The sequence below is a fragment of the Mytilus edulis genome, chromosome 14, assembly GCF_963676685.1.
Source record: "Mytilus edulis chromosome 14, xbMytEdul2.2, whole genome shotgun sequence".
Lineage (NCBI taxonomy): Eukaryota > Metazoa > Mollusca > Bivalvia > Mytilida > Mytilidae > Mytilus > Mytilus edulis.
The window spans coordinates 33,411,853-33,433,154 of record NC_092357.1 but is presented as its reverse complement, the minus strand read 5'-3'; the positions used below and the strand labels follow the sequence as shown (position 1 = coordinate 33,433,154).

Here is a 21,302-nt window from a genome sequence, read left to right as displayed (position 1 = left end):
TTTTTTTTCGCCCTTTTGATTCCCTTATTGATCCCTTATCAATATATACAATTGTTATGAAAAACTTGTTATTATGAACATGAGTACAAACTTCCTTAAACTCTTTTTTTGTACTTGCTGAAAATAGTCGCTCTAAATCTCAAGTGGTATTACTATACTGCAATGTACCATATCATCGAATAAATACATGTTTTCAATATTTCATCTTACATTTCCTTTCCAAATTTAGTGAAGTAATTAATTACATTGGCCAAGTAATTGGAAACTAATTATTTATATTAGTAAAAGGTCAAATGTGATGTGTAATTTAATTGAAGATTTTGTAATTATTTTGAAAATTAATTGACCCCATGTGATAAATACGAAACTTCATAGTCAAAGTGGCACAATATAAGCCGCAAAGGGAGTTCCTTTATGAAATTGTATTGTCTATATTTACAGAAATGCAACTTTTTATTAATTTATTTTTTTGGTTTGCATTTTCAGGCTCTTACAGAAATGTCAAATTACTTTATAGCACATATGTATGCAAGATCAGTTATTGTCAATGCCAAGAGTATCAGGATGTATTCTGGGTGTGACAGATACCAAGTATTTGTCATCTTAAAACCCAATCCCCAATCATGTATATCAAATAACTACATATTACAATACATGCAATAAAATAATATGCCCACATTCTGGCATTGACCTGAAAAATGCAATTCATTAGTATGGTTTTTTTTTTGTGTGGTTTAACGCAAATAATTGTAAGAAAATTTAAGGTCCTTCGTCACATCAAACAAGACCAGGGATGTGAACACTTGTCATGATGAAATTGTTGTAAAAACAGGTTTGTTTCAGGTCTAAAATGTAACATGTATAAATGTGTAATAGAGAGAATAATTAATTTAGAAAAAGTAAATGCTTTAACCTGAAACCAATACTTCTAATTAAAATGATGTGCATACACAAATAATTTCAACATATATTGACAAAACGTGGCAGTCGGATGTGAGCAATAGCATTTCCGAAGGCTGAAGATTAAAGATAAGAATTTCTTTGACTTTTCAGATTTTATTTTATCTTTAAACTTATGATATTTTTATCTGTGATGACTTTATATTTCTATTATGACACGTTTTGTTTCTTACTCTTCTGCGGAGCGATATCGGTTGACTGTTTTCCGGATATTATTTATGCTTGAATATGAAAAAAACAAGTTCCAGGATTTAAAAGACAAACAAGGCATGTACTGTCTGGCTGACATCTGGTCATTCAATATTATTCATGGACATATGAAAGTGTTAAAACATAGTAAACTAACCATTCTAAATGTCATCAGTTAGTAAGCAAAGTGAAATCTAGTATGAAAAATGATTAATAGATAAAAAAAAATATGTTTTGATAACAGAGAAATGAGAATCAATAACAGTTAAAGTTTTCGTTGACTGAATTTTAAATATTGATTGTATTAAAGTTTATTTGTACTTACCTTGATATGATCACTTTGACAGTTTATATGTGTTCCTCTGTAAAAAGAGCTCCTGACATTTTTGATTGTGTTCACATTGTCAGTATTTATCAGTGAAAGAGCTGTTTGTGTTGTTTAAATGTGTATGTCAGTTCGTCCGACTTTCGTCAATTTTTAGCCATGACTTAGTCAGTTTAGATATATTTCAAAATATCTAATAATGAACAGTATGTTCAAAACTTTATTTTATTACAAAATGTCGTCACTAAAAATAGAATTTGCAGCTACATCTTTTTGTAAATATAAATGTACTTACAATTCAGATAGTTGTCGACAAAGCTCTGAATTCTGATTGTTATAACATTTTTGACATAGCATAAGTTTCTGACGCAGAGTGAATGTGGTCTAAGAACTTTAATGTTTGATATGAGATATTTATCTTTCATGGTTCAATATCCAAACTATAAATATATGGTAAAATTTAGCACAAAATAAAACAAAATCATTATTTTTCTGATGAAATCAAACAAAGTTTAATGTTGGACCCTCTAAGTCTCAATGTGGACCAATTTAGTAAAGGGAGCTAACATGAAAAATATAAATACACGGTAAGATTCAGCATATCATAGAACACCAAAAGTTCAAGAATTTGAAATAAACCCTATTTATCTTGCCAAAGAAACTAGCAATGTATATAAAATATTAAAAAAATAATATTTTGGGCCTCTTTTTCCTAAACTGTTAGGAATTTAACTCCAAAAAATCAAAATAATCCTTCCTATTTTGGTATGTATCTTCTAAATACAATTGCATTGATATCAATAGACAATGTGTTGCCTAAGGACACGAAAAACGGATATTTTAGCCCCTATAACTACTTCCTAAAAAGTTTGTGCAATAATCCCAAGCTTTCCGTTTGATGTATGGAACCTTGTGTTTCAATTCATAGAGACCCATAATCTTATACACAGGTTATTGTCCAAAAACAGACTAATTGTATTATAACTAAAAAAAAAAGGATCAAATCCTTCTTTTTTGTAATGTACCTGGTGGGAGAATTTCATTGAAATCAATAGATGTGACTTAATGTGTGATACCACCAAATAATAGTACCTCACAAAAACAAATATTCATTTGAATTTGACAGTTTGAGATAATTAATCCAACATATCCTTGCAGTGAAAAGTGTCAGGGTCATAAACATTCATCTTGGGTATTTCAAAGCACCATTTTTTTGTTGGTGTTTCTATAGAATATTGAAGTCACATGGTTATATAAAAACCAACTTGAAATTGAAACCGACTTGATACATTACCTAGTAGATACTAGGTTTTGGTTGCTTTTGATGACACAACCTTACATAACTACCGAGTAGCTGACTAACTATTATGCTAATTTTATACTTAATTTTATTTTCAATTAAAACATTGTAGTAACGTCATGCTATTGTTGAACCCGTTCCTTAATTCGGTGATTGGACTATCATTTACCTGTTAGAAACCATTATGTTAACTTTAACTGTCCAATATTTTAAGGAATCACCCTCCTCTTTCTTAAAAACATTGGACAGCTGAAGGTAGCATAATGGTTTCCTACAGACCGTCCAATCACTGAAGAAAAACCTGTCAATTCCACCAATTGTTTTCTTCATGTGAGAAAAAAGTGCACCCAAAGAACAATTGACAATTACAAAAAAAAACATTTTATTAAAGTCACCTTCCAAAACAATAAGTTTGTTAACCATTAAAACTATTTCTTGAGAAAAAAATCACTTTCACATTTATTTTAACACTCCCAATACTTATATCACAGCCATTTATCTCATGTTTTCGGTTGTCTCTTTTACCACTAATTCAATTGGTTGAAAATGCTCGTTGTAAGTCTTGTTTTTGTTGCTTTTATGTATTTCTTTTTTCTAAAGATTTATCCTCTTTCGTCTTTGTTTATCAAAATTGACCTCTGGTTTTGCTCTCATTCTTCCTCAACATCATTTTCAGCTACAATTGAAATGAAAACAAAAATAAAGTAATGTTTTTAACGAATGATAGATCATGCATCAATACTAAGTCCCACAAACAACCTAAACCCACCCTCTGTACAAAATGCAAATCTAGAACTTGCTTCATAAACTGGGGGATTACAATAGTTTTTATAAATTTAGGTTTTTTGTCCTGAACATATCTGTTAACCAAATCAATCGTTTTTTTCCGATTCGCACATTGTTCGTAGTGATCGATTTATGTTTCAAAAGAATATAAGAAAGGTTTTTTTGCAAAAGGAAGTCGAGAGACAAAATTATGTTTCGGCAAAATTAAAAGAAAAACACAATGGACACGAAAACACAAATAAAAAGTGTGTGTGGAAAGGGGGGTATTCAGGTGCTTCCGTTTAGGAAAACAAGAGTCTCTTGAAAATTTCGATGAACAAAAGAGTTAAAATTATTGCACGTTATCTCTTTATTTGTTTATATTAATTAAAATTGAGAATGGAAATGGGGAATATGCCAAAGAGACAACAACCCGACCATAGAAAAAAACAACAGCAGAAGGTCACCAACAAATTATATATTTGAAATAAAATCGACTGCGTTGTTTTTACATGATTTTCTTTTTTTTTCATTTATCTAGTAAGAAATAAAACCCCAGAAGAAACAAGAATCTAAAAGAAGATGGCTACATTTTTAAATATACTATATATAAACTTGCCATTATTATAATTAGCTGTTATTACTATATCCTCTTTGTAATCCACACTAAAGTCGAATATATTGAATACACATTTGATTTTAATCCAAAGTTTAAAACAACACTATCACTATTAACATGATTAACGATATCACTTTCTTCGTTTTTTTGCGTATTAATATTTTGAACTTGTTGCCTTTTGTTGGCTGTTGTTCGTGTGATTCTTTGTCAATTGTGTTCTCCAATTTATTTATATTGTAGTCCTGTGTTGTCATTTTGATGTTATATTTCACATGGCCATAAAAGTGCGAGGTTTGGCATGCCACAAAACCAGGTTCAACCCACCATTTTTTCCTTTAAAAATGCCCTGTACCAAGTCAGGAATATGGTCATTGTTATATTATAGTTCGTTTCTGTGTGTATTACATTATAACGTTGTGTCGTTTGTTTTCTCTTATTTTTGAGTGTAAATTCACATTGCGATAAGACGTGTCACGGTACTTGTCTATCCCAAATTCATGTATTTGGTTTTGATGTTATATATATATGTTATATTTGTTATTCTCGTGGGATTTTGTCTATGTGTGTTACATTTTAGTGTTATGTCGTTGTTCTCCTCTTATATTTAATGCGTTTCCCTCGGTTTTAGTTTGTTATCCCGATTTTGTTTTTTGTCCATGGATTTATGAGTTTTGAACAGCGGTATACTACTGTTGCCTTTATTTTGCATTAAGAATATACTTTAATCGTCTTTATCCGTTTTGAAATACAAAACACATGTAAAAGTTTTCACAGGAAAAATCATGATACGCATACGCTGTGTCTAATTTTCATGTAGCAATTCATGTTGTTTTCCTTTAGCTGTACTTTTTTTTTTTTGGTTATTATTTATGTTGAGCTACTGTTACAACGGTCCATTATGTAGGATACATTTTAATGTTAAGAAAGTTTATTTACAAAACAATTTTCACACTTGATGAAAATAAATCATAAAGTTTGTATTTGCTTACATTTTGTTTACCCTTTTTGACGTGTTAAACAATGTTTTAAGAAAGATATAAGCCTCTAACAGTCCATTCTGTAAATAGTGAACAGGTCTTCGGCATACGACCTCCTACCTGTCCACTGTTTTACAGAATGGACTGTTATCGACTTATATCCTTTACTTAGTAACATTTCAAGTGTTCCTATGTTTAGTTGATAAGCAGTTCAGTAAGATTAAGATTTTTCCAATGTCTCTTGTAAGGAAATCGTCATTTACCATTTCCATATTGAATAATATGCCTTGGATTGTCATTGAACGAATATATGTACAACAGAAGACACTTGATATACTTTGAAAGTAGACCTGACATGGTTCGTTACAATACGTTCACCTTTTGATTGTAGGTGTTGATGTTGCTTAATTTCCAACTCTAGCGATGTGTTAAATTGGAAGTGTTTTTTCTTATGGTTTCGTTATATTTTTCATTAGTCATGGCTTTCATGATTATTTTTTTTTAATTTTTTTTTTAGTTGGTTTAAGAAATGATTATGCACTAAAAACAAATATAGATATTAACGACACACAATTTCGCTCCATTCAACGATTGGGAAATATGATAATTATTGTGTTGTATCATGATTTTGGCCATTTGTTATTTATTTAAGAAATGATTCATTTGGGCTGGAATATATAGTGATTTTACCACGGGTTGGCCCTTTATGCCAAATAGTTTACCCTGAGCGATAGCGAGGGGTAAAATATTGGCATAAAGGGATAACCCTTGGTAAAATCACGATATATTCAAGCCCCCATGAATTATTTCGATTCTAATAGGAGTCTGACAATTACGGTATAAATTTTGATTTGAAGCGGTCTAGGTCAAGGCAAATTCTGGCTGTTCCCGTTATTGAGCACACTACGAGTGTTGACGTTAAAGATGTGAAAACTAAATAAGTGTATATTTTAAAATGATTTTTCAATTACAGTCGTTTTCGGATGCAATTTAAATGTCATGTTTTTTAAATTATGTGAGTTTAACTGTAAGAAAAGATTGAAGTGGTCATTTACTTTGATTTACAGGCTAATCACATTAGAAAATGGCGCCGTCATTGAGGTTATCTGAGTGTGTATCGCCGATGTGTAAACAGTGGTTTCCAGTTACATGAGGAAAATAATGCAACTTTTCCTCTCTTTTTTAACAAAAGTAAAGTGAAGTCGATACTGTTTTTAATTTGAGTGAAATTACATGGTGAGACCAAATCGATCTATGTCGCATTGTTTACAGGTTACTTTGCGTTGTTCACCGGACACAATTACGAACGATTTTTGAACTGTGATAAATATTTTTTATGTAGACTACTTTTCTTGAATTGTTTATACCATAGAATTTAAGATGTATGAAGGCTTTCCATTTTGCATCATATCCCACATAAATTTTTATTCACGTTAGGATACCTTAGTAAGATTTGCGTGACCTCGTTTTACAGGTCAAGAGAGCCATGCACATATGGACGCAATTCCGAACAACACTATATTGATATATCTTGAAGAAGAAATCAATGACAACATTCTAGATTGGTAAAGCATACAATCATCTTGATATCAAACACATTTTCATAGGAAAATAAGATGCACAAGTTTGTTTTTAGTTCAATTACTTCAGCAGTGGTTGCAGACGAAATGTCGGTCATGTGTAAAGGAAAGATTTCTGATTTTTTTTAATTTTGTGTAAGTTCCTCCTTTAAAGGAGCACTGAACTCAAGTTTATCCATTTTGGTGGGGTACATATCATTCATGTATGATTTTTTTTTATATAGGTCAATATTTCTTTCGGAGTTCTGTGGAATTTTCAATAAAATTAACATATCTCTTTTGACCATAAATAGGGTCACAAGAGTCTAAAAAACGTCAATTGTGGGGTTATTTGGGCAAGATAAAAGGCATTACGCATATGAACAGAATCAGGAGATATTTTTCTTTCTATATATTAACAAAAAAAGGCAATATGCACTTACCTTTTTTTTTTACATAACTTGCAGGCCAGATTGCCGTTCTAATAATATTTTCAGAATTATTTTGTCATCGTCATCAACATTCACCAAGTGAACATCAATTGTATTATCACGAAAACAAGGGAATTTTAATAGGGTTTTTATTTATAAAAACATTTATTGATTAATATAAATAAATATAATCTCAGCGTGCAAACATCGGAAATCGTTCGTAATTGTGTCCAGTTGTAACTGCTGCCTGTGGGGCTACAGTTTACTTTGATGTGTACACATGTAAATTATGGAAAAGAAACGAAATTAACAGATTAACACAAGTGTGGATAAAATTTTATAATATTTTCCCAACGTTATTACAGCATGGGAGTTACGACAGACTAAAGAGATATTACAGAACTAAAGATAGCTCATGAGTAACTGATGATCATTATACATACATGTATTAACCATGTTAACAGTCAATTGTTTTCTTCTTTCTGTACAATGTTAAATGTGAAAGTGCCGCCAGTTATTGAGGCATTGTTCATAATATTGAGTGCGGAATTAGTCATCTGCTCCTTGGACATTCTGACCTCAATATCCCGACCTGTGTCTGAAGAGGAACATACATAATTTGAGGAGTGTTGTAACATTTGAAGCTGAAGGGATAGTTCCTGCTTGTAAAGCTGAAGATGGTGTTCTTCTTTCATTATCTGTTGGCTCATTTATTTAGCTCTCAAGACTCTTTACATTTCAATGACCAGTAACTGACATAATTGTCAGTAGATCTACCTCTTTTCTACTTTTAAGCCTTAATGCAATGGTTTGTGTAGATTTTTGACAGATCTGCACTTTTTGATATTCTAAACATCCATGATGCCAGCTTATTTTTTCATATAGGCTGGGCTGCATACCAGCAATCTGGTCTGGGGTTTACCAGTGTCTGTTGAAAAAAGCAGAGCAGTTTGGGCTAAGCTTACTAAGGTACAGATCTAAGCTATTTACCGGGCAGTTAAGATCATTTGGACGTTCATACATACGCGTGTCTTTTATGTTTTCCTTTCCATCAATCCCATGGTGGGTTTCATCACATTCATTGTATGCCATGGTATAATATTTCATTCCTTTATCATCGGTGAGCTTATGATAAGAGCTTGACTTCAGTTCTGGAAAACCCTCTTGACCGTGTCGTCCAAAGTTAAGAATAACATCCCAGAACACTTTGTTTTGCAATGTGTCTGGTGAATCAACATTGAACACGCCACAAGAATATAGCTTTTCTATATCCCACTGTGATATTGCCTTTTTATGAACTGTGGTATCTTTACCATCACGTTTAAGGAGTTTTATCAAACCTAACAACACATGGTTAGATGTCATGAACGCACGCTCTGTCATGATCTTAGATTCTCTATTGTGCGGTGAACTATTTAAATGCCTTGAAATTGCAGGCCGGACTCCTACGAGTGCAGACTTTGAATATTCTCGTCCTTGTTTTGTTCTGAGGCTTCCATAAAAAAAACATGAAGGCGTTCATTCAGTGTTGACTCTTCTAGATTTTCAAATTGTAAGTTGTGGTCATTTTCCTGTAACCAACCTGAAATTACAATTGCCCTATGAATATTTTGTTTTTTAACAGAAAATATCAGAATAATTTATAAATGGTTAACCTGTGTTAAAATTAATATAAACTCATGTCTATTAAAAGCCGTGGTAAAATTCATATAATTCATGCCTCTATGGATGTTTTATTTTACATGTTTCAACTTCATTGTATATATATACATGTACTTGTAATTATATACGTATAGTGTCTTGAAATATGAAATTTACTTGTATGAGGCTTAGAAACGGGGAAAATGCGAGGTTGTACCGAGCATTTTCCCGTTTCGTGCCGAATACAAATAAATTTCATATTTCAAGACACTATACGTATATTTTGTTTATACTGAAATCGATAAAAATACAAAAAAAAATTTAAAAAATGTAACAAATTGTTGTTAAAAAAAAGTGTTTGGAATTTCCCTCATGGGGTACCATTTTGGGGTATTTTCCTATGAGCGTAGTCCCGGCGGTAAGACATTGACATTTTAAAGAATTAGAAAGGGAAAATGAACTTAATTAATAACATTTAATAAACATGGTATATAAAGTACCAATTTGAAGACATAACAAGTTTAAATTCATAAAAGTTTGACCATTGTTACTACACGTTGTCATGGTTGTGACGTGACGTTGTTGATGAAATACAGTAGTTCTGGTAAGTAGGCGGGGCTTATAGGTTAGTTGAGGTCATTGACGTATAAAGCTAACGTTTATACGTATAGCTTTATCTGTATAGTAAAAAAGCTGATTGCAGTATAAATTGTAATGCACAACCCGTTTAATACAGTTGTTTAATTCATGCCCCATTGAATGTTATTTTTTGCATGATTCAACTGTATTGTATACATTTATAAATATATATACAATGCACGTTACCTGTTTAATGCCGTGGTAAAATTTATATATTTCATGCCCCTGTGAATGGTATTTTTTGCATGATTCAACTATTGTATACATTTATAAATATATATAAAATGCACGTTACCCGTTTAATACCGTGGTAGAATTCATATAATTCATGCACCTGTGAATGGTATTGTTTTGCATGATTCAACTGTGAATGGTATTTTTTGCCTGATTTAACTGTATTGTATACATTTATAAATACATGTAAATATACAATGCACGTTACCCGTTTAATGCCGTGGTAGAATTCATATAATTCATGCCCCTGTGAATGGTATTTTTTGCATGATTCAACTGTGAATGGTATTTTTTGCATGATTCAACTGTGAATGGTATTTTTTGTATGATTCAACTGTATTATATACTTATATAAATACATGTATATATACAATATGCACGTTACCCGTTTAAAGCCGTGGTAAATTCATATAATTCATGCCCCTGTTAATGGTATTTGTTGCATGATTCAACTGTGAATGGTATTTTTTGTATGTTTCAACTGTATTGTATACATTTATAAATAAATGTATATGTACAATGCACGTTACCCGTGTAAAGCCGTGGTAGAATTCATATAATTCATGCCCCTGTTAATGGTATTTGTTGCATGATTCAACTGTGAATGGTATTTTTTGCATGATTCAACTGTGAATGGTATTTTTTGCATGATTCAACTGTGAATGGTATTTTTTGTATGATTCAAATGTATTATATACATATATAAATACATGTATATATACAATATGCACGTTACCCGTTTAAAGCCGTGGTAAATTCATATAATTCATGCCCCTGTTAATGGTATTTTTTGCATGATTCAACTGTGAATGGTAGTTTTTGCATGATTCAACTGTGAATGGTATTTTTTGCATGATTCAACTGTGAATGGTATTTTTTGCATGATTCAACTGTGAATGGTATTTTTTGCATGATTCAACTGTGAATGGTATTTTTTGCATGATTCAACTGTATTGTATAAATTTATAAATACATGTATATGTACAATGCACGTTTCCCGTGTAATGTCGTGGTAAAATTCATCTAATTCATGCCCCTGTGAATGATATTTTTTGCATGATTCAACTATTGTATACATTTATAAATATATATATACAGTGCACGTTACCCATTTAATGCCGTGGTAAAATTCATGTAATTCATGCCCTGTGAATGGTATTGTTTTGCATGTTTCAACTGTAATGTATACATTTATAAATATATTAACAATGCATGTAACCCATTTAATGCCGTGGTAGAATTCATATAATTCTTACCCCTGTTAATGGTATTTTCGCATGATTCAACTGTGAATGGTATTTTTGCATGATTCGGCTGTATTGTATACATTTATAAATACATGTATATATACAATGCACGTTAACCGTTTAATGCCGTTGTTAAATTCTTATAATGCATGCCCCTGTTAATGGTATTTTTTGCATGATTCAACTGTTAATGATATTTGTTGCATGATTCAACTGTATTGTATACATTTATAAATACATGTATATGTACAATGCACGTTACCCGTTTAATGCCGTGGTAAAATTCATATAATTCATGCCCCTGTTAATAGTATTTTTTGCATGATTCAACTTTTGTATACATTTATAAATATATATACAATGCACGTTACCCGTTTAATGCCGTGGTAAAATTCATATAATTCATGCCCTGTGAATGGTATTTTTTGCATGTTTCAACTGTAATGTATACCATGGTATACATTTAAAAATATATATACAATGCAAGTTACCCGTTTAATGCCAAGATAAATTTAATATAATGCATGCCCTGTGAATGGTATGTTTTGCATGTTTCAACTGTAATGTATACCATGGTATACATTTATAAATATATATACAATGCACGTTACCCGTTTAATGCCGTGGTAAAATTCATATAATTCATGCCCCTGTGAATGGTATTTTTTGCATGATTCAACTGTGATGTATACATTTATAAATATATATACAATGCACGTTACCCGCTTAATGCCGTGGTAAAATTCATATAATGCATGCCCCTGTTAATGGTATTTTTGCATGATTCAACTGTGAATGGTATGTTTTGCATGATTCAACTGTGAATGGTATTTTTTGCATGATTCAACTTTTGTATACATTTATAAATATATATACAATGCACGTTACCCGTTTAATGCCGTGGTAAAATTCATATAATTCATGCCCTGTGAATGGTATTTTTTGCATGTTTCAACTGTAATGTATACCATGGTATACATTTATAAATATATATACAATGCACGTTACCCGTTTAATGCCAAGGTAAATTTAATATAATGCATGCCCTGTGAATGGTATGTTTTGCATGTTTCAACTGTAATGTATACCATGGTATACATTTATAAATATATATACAATGCACGTTACCCGTTTAATGCCGTGGTAAAATTCATATAATTCATGCCCCTGTGAATGGTATTTTTTGCATGATTCAACTGTGATGTATACATTTATAAATATATATACAATGCACGTTACCCGCTTAATGCCGTGGTAAAATTCATATAATGCATGCCCCTGTTAATGGTATTTTTGCATGATTCAACTGTGAATGGTATGTTTTGCATGATTCAACTGTGAATGGTATTTTTTGCATGATTCAACTTTTGTATACATTTATAAATATATATACAATGCACGTTACCCGTTTAATGCCGTGGTAAAATTCATATAATTCATGCCCTGTGAATGGTATTTTTTGCATGTTTCAACTGTAATGTATACCATGGTATACATTTATAAATATATATACAATGCACGTTACCCGTTTAATGCCAAGGTAAATTTAATATAATGCATGCCCTGTGAATGGTATGTTTTGCATGTTTCAACTGTAATGTATACCATGGTATACATTTATAAATATATATATACAATGCACGTTACCCGTTTAATGCCGTGGTAAAATTCATATAATTCATGCCCCTGTGAATGGTATTTTTTGCATGATTCAACTGTGATGTATACATTTATAAATATATATACAATGCACGTTACCCGTTTAATGCCGTGGTGAAATTCATATAATTCATGCCCCTGTTAATGGTATTTTTTGCATGATTCAACTATTGTATACATTTATAAATATATATATACAATGCACGTTACCCGTTTAATGCCGTGGTAAAATTCATATAATTCATGCCCTGTGAATGGTATTTTTTGCATGGTTCAACTGTAATGTATACCATGGTATACATTTATATATATATATACAATGCACGTTACCCGTTTAATGCCGTGGTAAAATTCATATAATGCATGCCCCTGTGAATGGTATTTTTTGCATGATTCAACTGTACTGTATACATTTATAAATACATGTATATGTACAATGCACGTTACCCGTTTAATGCCGTGGTAAAATTCATATAATACATGCCCCTGTGAATGGTATTTTTTGCATGATTCAACTATTGTTTACATCTATAAATATATATACAATGCACGTTACCCGTTTAATACAGTGGTAAAATTCTTATAATCCATTCCCCTGTGAATGATATTTTTTGCAAGATTGAACTATGTATACATTTATAAATATATACACAATGCATGTTACCCGTTTAATGCCGTGGCAAAATTCATATAAGTCATGCCCTAAGAACATGGTGAATGGTATTTTTCGCATGTTTCAACTGTATTGTATACATTTATAAATATATATACAATGCATGTTACCCGTTTAATGCCGTGGCAAAATTTATATAATTCATGCCCCTGTGAATGATATTTTTTGCAAGATTGAACTATGTATACATTTATAAATATATATACAATGCATGTTACCCGTTTAATGCCGTGGCAAAATTCATATAAGTCATGCCCTAAGAACATGGTGAATGGTATTTTTTGCATGTTTCAACTGTATTGTATACATTTATAAATATATTTACAATGCATGTTGCCCGTTTATGCCGTGGTAAAATTCATATAATTCATGCCCCTGTGAATGGTATTTTTTGCATGATTCAACTGTATTGTATACATTTCTAAACATGTAGTAAATCATTTGTAAATTGTAATGGACAACCGTTTAATATCTTGTACAAATGAATGCCTATAAAGTTCTGGTAGTATAGTCATGGCAAATACACCTATTAACAATGGGAGACTGAGGTTTGACTCCTCACTAGGACAAACTTTGTGCATTTCATTTGTGCATTAAGAATCGGGTAACTTTGTAAAAATACAAACTGTATTATAAAAATGGTAAAACCAAAATCACTATAAATTTGTATTTAACCATAATTAGGATCAAATAAATGACCTTAAAGTTTTTTATAATTCAAAATTCAACCCAATATAATTTCTTTAAAAGTGATGAATACCTCTAAATAATTGTACACCCCATTGTGTCTGTTTGTATGTGTTTTTCTCATTTCTTGCTTGGGAAATCTTGTCAAGTTCAATCTCGAAACACGATTTGAATCTCTTCTGTGCAGGGACAGTCACAATATTTTCTTCATCTTGTTCATCATCAGCATTTTGTGGTGGATCAGTACTCTCTATATTCAAGTCATCATCATCTAAATTAAAAAGTTCCTCATCTGATTGGGATTCTTCCTGGAACTGCTGTACATTTACAGGCTCAGACTGACATAACTGATGCTGCCAAACAAATTGTTAACAAAACCCCTTCAGTGCCAATGCTTTTTTTGATTGTCTTAACAAGACCGCAAAAACGTCGACGTCATAGTAAAGGTATAATAGCGCCAAAAGATGTTAACTGCAAGTGGCGGGAAAATTAAACTTTTTTTACTAATAGTACATTTTCTTACATATAATACCGATTTTTGACTCAGAAGTTATAATATTTAGACAAGTTACGTGTAATAAGATATTCTGGTCCCGGTTCTAGTAAAAGCAACAAGATAAGGTAAAAAAAAAAAAATTTTGAGGGAGGGGTCACTATTTTATGTTTTCCATGAAACATGACAAATAATTGCACCGATTTTAAGTTTGACTTTACTTCTTTTAGTTGCCCTCACTTAAACTAATACCAGAAAATCCCTACTATAGAGACGGTAACCTGTCTAAAAATCATATACTCCCGAGTCAAAGTTCGGTAATACGAAAAGAGATAATGCAAATTAATTTGTCACTACTTATAAATTAAAGAAAGTTTGTGATTATTTTGTGTGAACAACTTCATTATATGAGCTTGATACAAAATTCAAGATTCATATTAACATTTCTCAAGAAAGATATTTTATTCGTGGGTGTTACATCGTCTGTCGTGTTCCTTATATTTACTACATGGTTTATGAACAATTTTACGACAGAGAGCACACATGCATATACATGTTTCGGCCCTTTCCTGCAACCAGGGACATTTCGTACAGAACATACAGAACACTCTCTTCTTTTCGACCCGGCAATTTTCTCAAATGTCGTTTTGTTCTTATTATATGATCTTCGGAAATGTCATCAAACAATTAATTGTATGAAATAAAGACCTGATCGAACATTGTCAGAGTTCTTTTAATAGGAATTTTCTATCGTATCTTAATATTAAAAATAATGTGTTCATTAATTCTTGACAACCGTACAATAATAATTTACTGTGATTGTAATTTTGAATGTATAATTGTTCACAAAGTTTTCATGTTGTTTGCGGTTTAGCTATCTTTTATTTTGGAAGACAAATGGAAGAAGGGATAAATAATAAATGAGTACAGACATGCACCGATCAAAGAACATGTGGTTTACTAGGAAACATGTTACATGTATCAATTAAAAGTGTCATGTTGACCTTGAATATTAATTTGGCCGGCACAATCCGGCAATACTCTTTTTTACGATGCTATACAGGACATTGCATTTTCACACGATAAATACAATATTAAATATTTTCCTTGTATCTCTTGTATTATTCATGTTTAACTGTTTTGCCTTTGAAATTTATATAAAAGTATGCCGTATAAAGCCTAGAAAAATTAAACGCAGCAAAACAAAAAGAAATTAACGAAATTTATTCCTTGCATTAAAATTCTCTGGTGGCGTTTTAATAGAACATGGGCATAAACGTATATTATCAAGACAAACTTGTGAAAATCAGCACGATATAGGCAATGGTTTTGAAATTTCCCTGCAGTATTCTTTTATATGGCCTACATTCTGGTTAAATAATGTGTGATCCCTCACTCAGGAGGATAACCACTGATAAGGATTAGCAATAATCCGATGGATGCGTTATAAACGAATCACGTCATTAGATTAATTACATCATTAACATGTAGTGCACTTTTTGCGTACTTTTTCATCTTTTTAAGTTTTTGATTTTTTTGCGCTTTTTCTAATCCGTTCTTTGTAAAGGTATTTGAATAACTTCTATCTTCTATATTTTATGTATGTAAAATTTTATTTTTATTATATTCTTACAATTTTGGAAAGTAAATGCTTAAAAACTTTAGGCAGTTTAGGAAAGTAAGCCTAGAATATATAAATATACTAAATGGCCTACTGCAATAGCGTCGGGAAAAAAAGTGGATTTGAAACTCTATAGTTCTAAATATTATATAATTTTAAATATATTTATAAACGCATCCTTACATAATTTTATTTTCATAAATTTCATAAAAAAGCTCCCCTTTCATATCTTTTAATATTGGTAAAAAAACGCGCGAATGTTTCAAGACGGAGGAATTAAATTTATCACAAAAACGGCGACGTCATAGTACATTACGTAGTTCATAACATCATTTCAATCGGCCGATGAATCGGCCCTTTGGCACTGAAAGGAGTATGACTTTGGGCCGATCATCGGCCCTATGGCACAGAACTCGTTAATCAAATCCACAGTTGACCAGGCGTAACTAAAGAGGGACAACCATTTTGAAATGATTGAATCTGCAAATGTTCGATTACTACTGCATAATCGAAAAAAAAAAACACCTACCTCGAATTCGCTGTTTTAATGTAAATTTATCCGATTTTGAAGCGTACAGGTAACGTAATAACCTCCAGTTTGTAAGTTTTCATCTGTATGACGTCACGTTTACCTATGACATCTTTGCGCCAAAATCGTTCATGAAGTTTCGCGGATTTTTTTTTATTTGTCAAATTTAGACATTTTTCCAAGTTTTATCGTATTATTTCATTTTGTAATGCATTAGAATCGCAATAACAGTACTGTAGTTGAAGAGTTGCCGTTACGCGTCGCCAGTAAAACTGCATTAGCGACCGTCAATTGTCAACTCTTCAACTATAGTACTGTTATTCCTTAAGTATAGTGTCCAGCTAAATGTTTGTAAGGTTTTTCATAATTGATAATCTTGTAACTCTCTCCTTCTAGGTCTACTATTGTTCCAATTAGGAATTGAGCTTGTACTGCCGTTATTTTCCAACCAACGAGTGTTTGTTTACATGCAGACGACAAATTAATTATTTAGATCTTTATCTTTCTTATCTGTTTAAATACTTAATTTTACTGAATAGATTTTTTTTTATTTTATTCTTATTTATTAAATCGTGCTTTCAACAAATTCGTTTCATCGTTTGTTTATGTTTCCGTGTGGTTTTTTTTTAACTACATACGACATGGAGAGTAAATTAGAATAGCGTAAACAAACCGTGTGACGTTGCCGATCAGGTGACACAATATATTCGCATTTTACCACACGGGTGTGTTCTCAAAGCGTTTGAAGGAAGTCATGTTAGAATTATACTTAATGTATCCCATTTCTCAATTTAAAGTTTTAGATTTGCATTATGATTTTGTAGAAGATTCGTTTTTATAAGATTACAATTACATCATGCACATGCTTATATCTTACCAATTCTACATACTATTGTCGCAGTTTTTCTTACCTTTAATTGGTGTTTCTATTTCACATGATAAGAACAAAACTACAGACAGAATTGTATATATGATCATTTACTCTGCAGTTAACCAAAACCATAAACCATACCTGAAAATGTCCAAGGGTTCAGTAAGATAAAGAACAACTGTGTCTTGCATCATCGTAGAATTCCGATTGATGGCAATAGCTAGACAATTATGTTTAAAACTCATAAAATGTTTCACGCATCGTAGTTTACCAAGTTTAAATTTTTGGTTTAACCCAGCCGATGTTCAAACTCACGACCTATCGCAATAGAGACTACGCACTACCCCATGACCACCGCGGCGGCATGAAATTTATATGATGGACTTACTGGGGGTGATCTCGGGTGTCTACACTAAAATATTTACGAAATGCTGATACATATAATCGATTACATGCCTGGTAAATTGTTAATTTTAGATTTTTTTAAATTTGGATATACGTTTGAATATCTTATAAATCAAATAATAAATTTGAGTCATATCGGAAAAAATAGTTCGACTGCTGCATGTATAGTCCAGCAGATAGGTGAATAATTGTCACTTTGTGTTTAAAGCATGAGAATTTGTGCACAGCTAATTGAACCATTCTGAACAAAATAAGATATGGAGGCAAGCTAAATTTTATCAACTTCCTGTTTTATCATCAAAATTGCAGACATACATTTGATACCTGAATATAGTTATTTATTTCTCATGCACTGTTGTCAATATAATAGAATTTGATGCGACTGTCATACAAGTGAGAGGTTTAGCTAACTACAAAAACAGGTTCAATCCACCAGACTCCGGGTTTCAACGTATAAACAAGAAAATGCCTGTACCAAGTCAGGAATAAGACCATTCGTTTGATGTGTTTGAGCTTTTGATTTTGCCATTTGATTAGGGACTTTCCGTTTTGAATTTTCCACGGAGTTCAGTAATTTTGGGATTTTCCTTTTTAGTAGCTTGATGTACCTATATATTATTTTATATAGTTACATGGTTTAACATAAAGCATAATTTTCTTGGGATATTTTATTCGAAATTTTGTCATTTCCGGTTAAATAAACATAACTCAGGGACAATATACTACTTTTGAGTACAAACGTTATTTGTTTAAAATAAACAATGTATGTCCCATCAGACAGAATTTTTAAAAGAACTCATGTAACAATGGTTATAGTGTCAATTAAACAAATTGGAAGACATGCAATTCAGAATGATAAACACGAACCCTACAAATAACTAGAACTGTCCTCGTGTGCTCCGGATGGTTAAGCAGATTCTGCTAGGCAATTGTGCTTTCAAGTTGAGAAATCTACCAGCCGGCTGCCACTTTGATAAAAAGAACGTTTGATGGGTTGAAAAAGGGCTGATTTTGTTGGAGGAATACCTTCACTGAACCTGCTTTTTTTAAATATAAAAAGATGTTTCGTGCCTCATTTATATTCCCAGATATATTTGATCGATCATACAACATAATAACAAATCCTTCGATTAATGGCATACTATGAAAATAAGGAGATATGGAATCATTGACAATGCGACAACCATCCATCAAAATTCAAAAATTATTATTAGACAACTTTCTCAAGCCAAAAAACATTAACTGTAAAATGTAATGGCATACAATACAAGCACAGTGACAAATTCTTCAGCATCCAAACAGCACAAAAAACAAACCCTGTAATCAAAATTACAAAAAGGAGATGTTGTTTGAAATCTATCCACAAAAGTATAAAATACTCTCTCGCAAACTTGTCTGGTCTCTCATAATGGTGAATTCTCTGGTGACATCAATAAATTCCATACATGCATCCCATGCTGTTTTCTTCCTATACCACGACGACACAGTATTGCATCCGGTGAATGCATTGAAGACAGCAATGCATAGGATTTTTCAAGCCCTAAAGTGTTCGCAAGTTCATGAATGGAAACGTATTTAAAAAAACAATCCCAAGGCATATTGTAGTTGTATTTGTCGAATGCGAGACGCAACATTTACAGCCGTATCAACAGTCCGAATCATCACTGTAGTATTTATGTTAAACCATCTGCATTGTGCACCATAATTTTTGTGTCAGCTACTTCTTGACTGAAAGGTGGAAAGCATGACGTCATCATTTTTACACACAACATGTTGTTCATCTATAGCAATATCTCTTTCCCACAATGTCCTCATCCATTACTTGTTTCTGTTTCTTGCTTGATTCTCGTAGCTAGCAATCTTTAAACTGTATATCACATAACATTAATTCTCTGTTCTCATTCAAGCTGTTCCCTAATTTATGGACAAAATACTGTTCTCGAGTATTCATCAAATGCTCGACCGACTCCGGGGTTCAACGTATTAACAACAGCTGCACCGCCAACCAATGCTGGTAAATTGATGTGAGTTACCTCCTCTTGTTTGACAAGATATACTAGTATGAGTCTCAAAAACAATGAAACATAATTTTTTCCATGAAGTGAATCTTTTGTTGTAATATGGCAGATACTGAGAACGATCCTTCTAACGATACTGACAATATATACTAGAACAAAAATATCTGACGTTTACGACATAATAACGAATCCTTCAAGTAATGGCATACTATGAAAAATAAGAGATATGAAGATATGGAAGCAATTTTTTGGAATTTTTGGTCCTCAATGCTCTTCAACTTTGAACTTTTTGGCTTTATAACTGATTTGATCTGAGCGTCACTGATGAGTCTTATGTAGACGAAACGCGCGTCTGGAGTATTAAATTAAAATCCTGGTACCTTTGATAACTATCTACACCACTGGGTCGATGGCTCTGCTGGTGGACGTTTAAAATTTGTCCCCGATGGTATCACTAGACCAGTAATCAGCACTTCGTTGTTGACATGAATATCAATTGTATGGTCATTTATATACATTTCCTGTTACAAAACTTTGATTTTTTCAAAAAAACTAAGTATTTTCTTATCCCAAAAATAAATTATCTTAGCCGTATTTGGCACAACTTTTTGGAATTTGTGGTCCTAAATGCTCTTCAACTTTGAACTTGTTTGGTATTATAACTATACGCGTCTGGCGTATTAAATTATAATCCTGGTACCTTTGTAACTATTAACTTGTCTGAAAGTTTACCGTTATCCCTCACGAATTAATGTGTAGCTGTTGAATATGTACATTTGAGCAATTGTTAGCTGCGAATACGAGCCTGTTGTTATATCTAACAATATACTAACTAACTGGTGGGTTTAAACGACCATGACTAGATGGTGAGCACTCATACAGTCGGATCGGTACCCGCAGGAGTTTGGCGAGCATTGAATATTTTGTTGTTATCGTAACATTGGAAACAAATGCCGCCATTTTGGTTTTGGGTATGATGTTTCGATATGTTGACTATGTTGACAGTTGCTGTCAGTGCCATGTTGATCAACTGTGCACCCTGCTAACCACGATCCAGGAATACTGATCGATGAGTCTTGGACGTACTATTATTAACGATGACAAGACGATTATAAGAACCAAAGTCGTTAGACAGTGAAATGTCGGTCCATATATTATTTAACACCACGAATACAGACGCTCATACTACGTCAGTCAACATAACATACCTCCCCCATTCATAATTGGTTTTGGAGTGTATGCTGACGCGTGTATTTACACCAAGCAAAATGTAGATTGTACAGCCGTGGAATGATTCTTATCATCGAAAGTAGTATGTCGTTGGGCCATCTATTAGTAAACCAACATCGTAGATAGTGGTTAAAGAGAGGCTGGCCAAGCATGTCCGTACAGCTATATTCACTGCGACGTGACTGTAATTGATTCGCGCTGTAACAACATACAGGGTTCAGAGAAATCTA

The 21,302-nt window shown here is 32.2% G+C and overlaps 2 protein-coding genes across 3 annotated transcripts in view; both read right to left on the bottom strand.

Annotated features, from left to right (window-relative positions):
- LOC139502422 (uncharacterized) overlaps positions 1-21,302 on the bottom strand; it is a 52,963-nt gene that overhangs the window by 18,395 nt on the left and 13,266 nt on the right. For both annotated transcript variants that reach the window (XM_071291876.1, XM_071291875.1), the window contains exon 2: positions 17,460-17,560. In XM_071291876.1, the coding sequence (XP_071147977.1) occupies positions 17,460-17,526 (67 nt within the window). In that variant the 5' untranslated portion in view covers positions 17,527-17,560. The remainder of the gene's footprint in view (positions 1-17,459; positions 17,561-21,302) is intronic.
- Positions 7,461-15,913, bottom strand: LOC139503261 (uncharacterized). Its single transcript, XM_071293023.1, has 3 exons — positions 15,875-15,913; positions 13,979-14,258; positions 7,461-8,707 (listed from the first exon to the last, which is right to left on the bottom strand). Exons 1-3 carry the CDS (start codon positions 15,911-15,913, stop codon positions 8,571-8,573), a joined length of 456 nt encoding a protein of 151 aa, XP_071149124.1. The 3' UTR covers positions 7,461-8,570.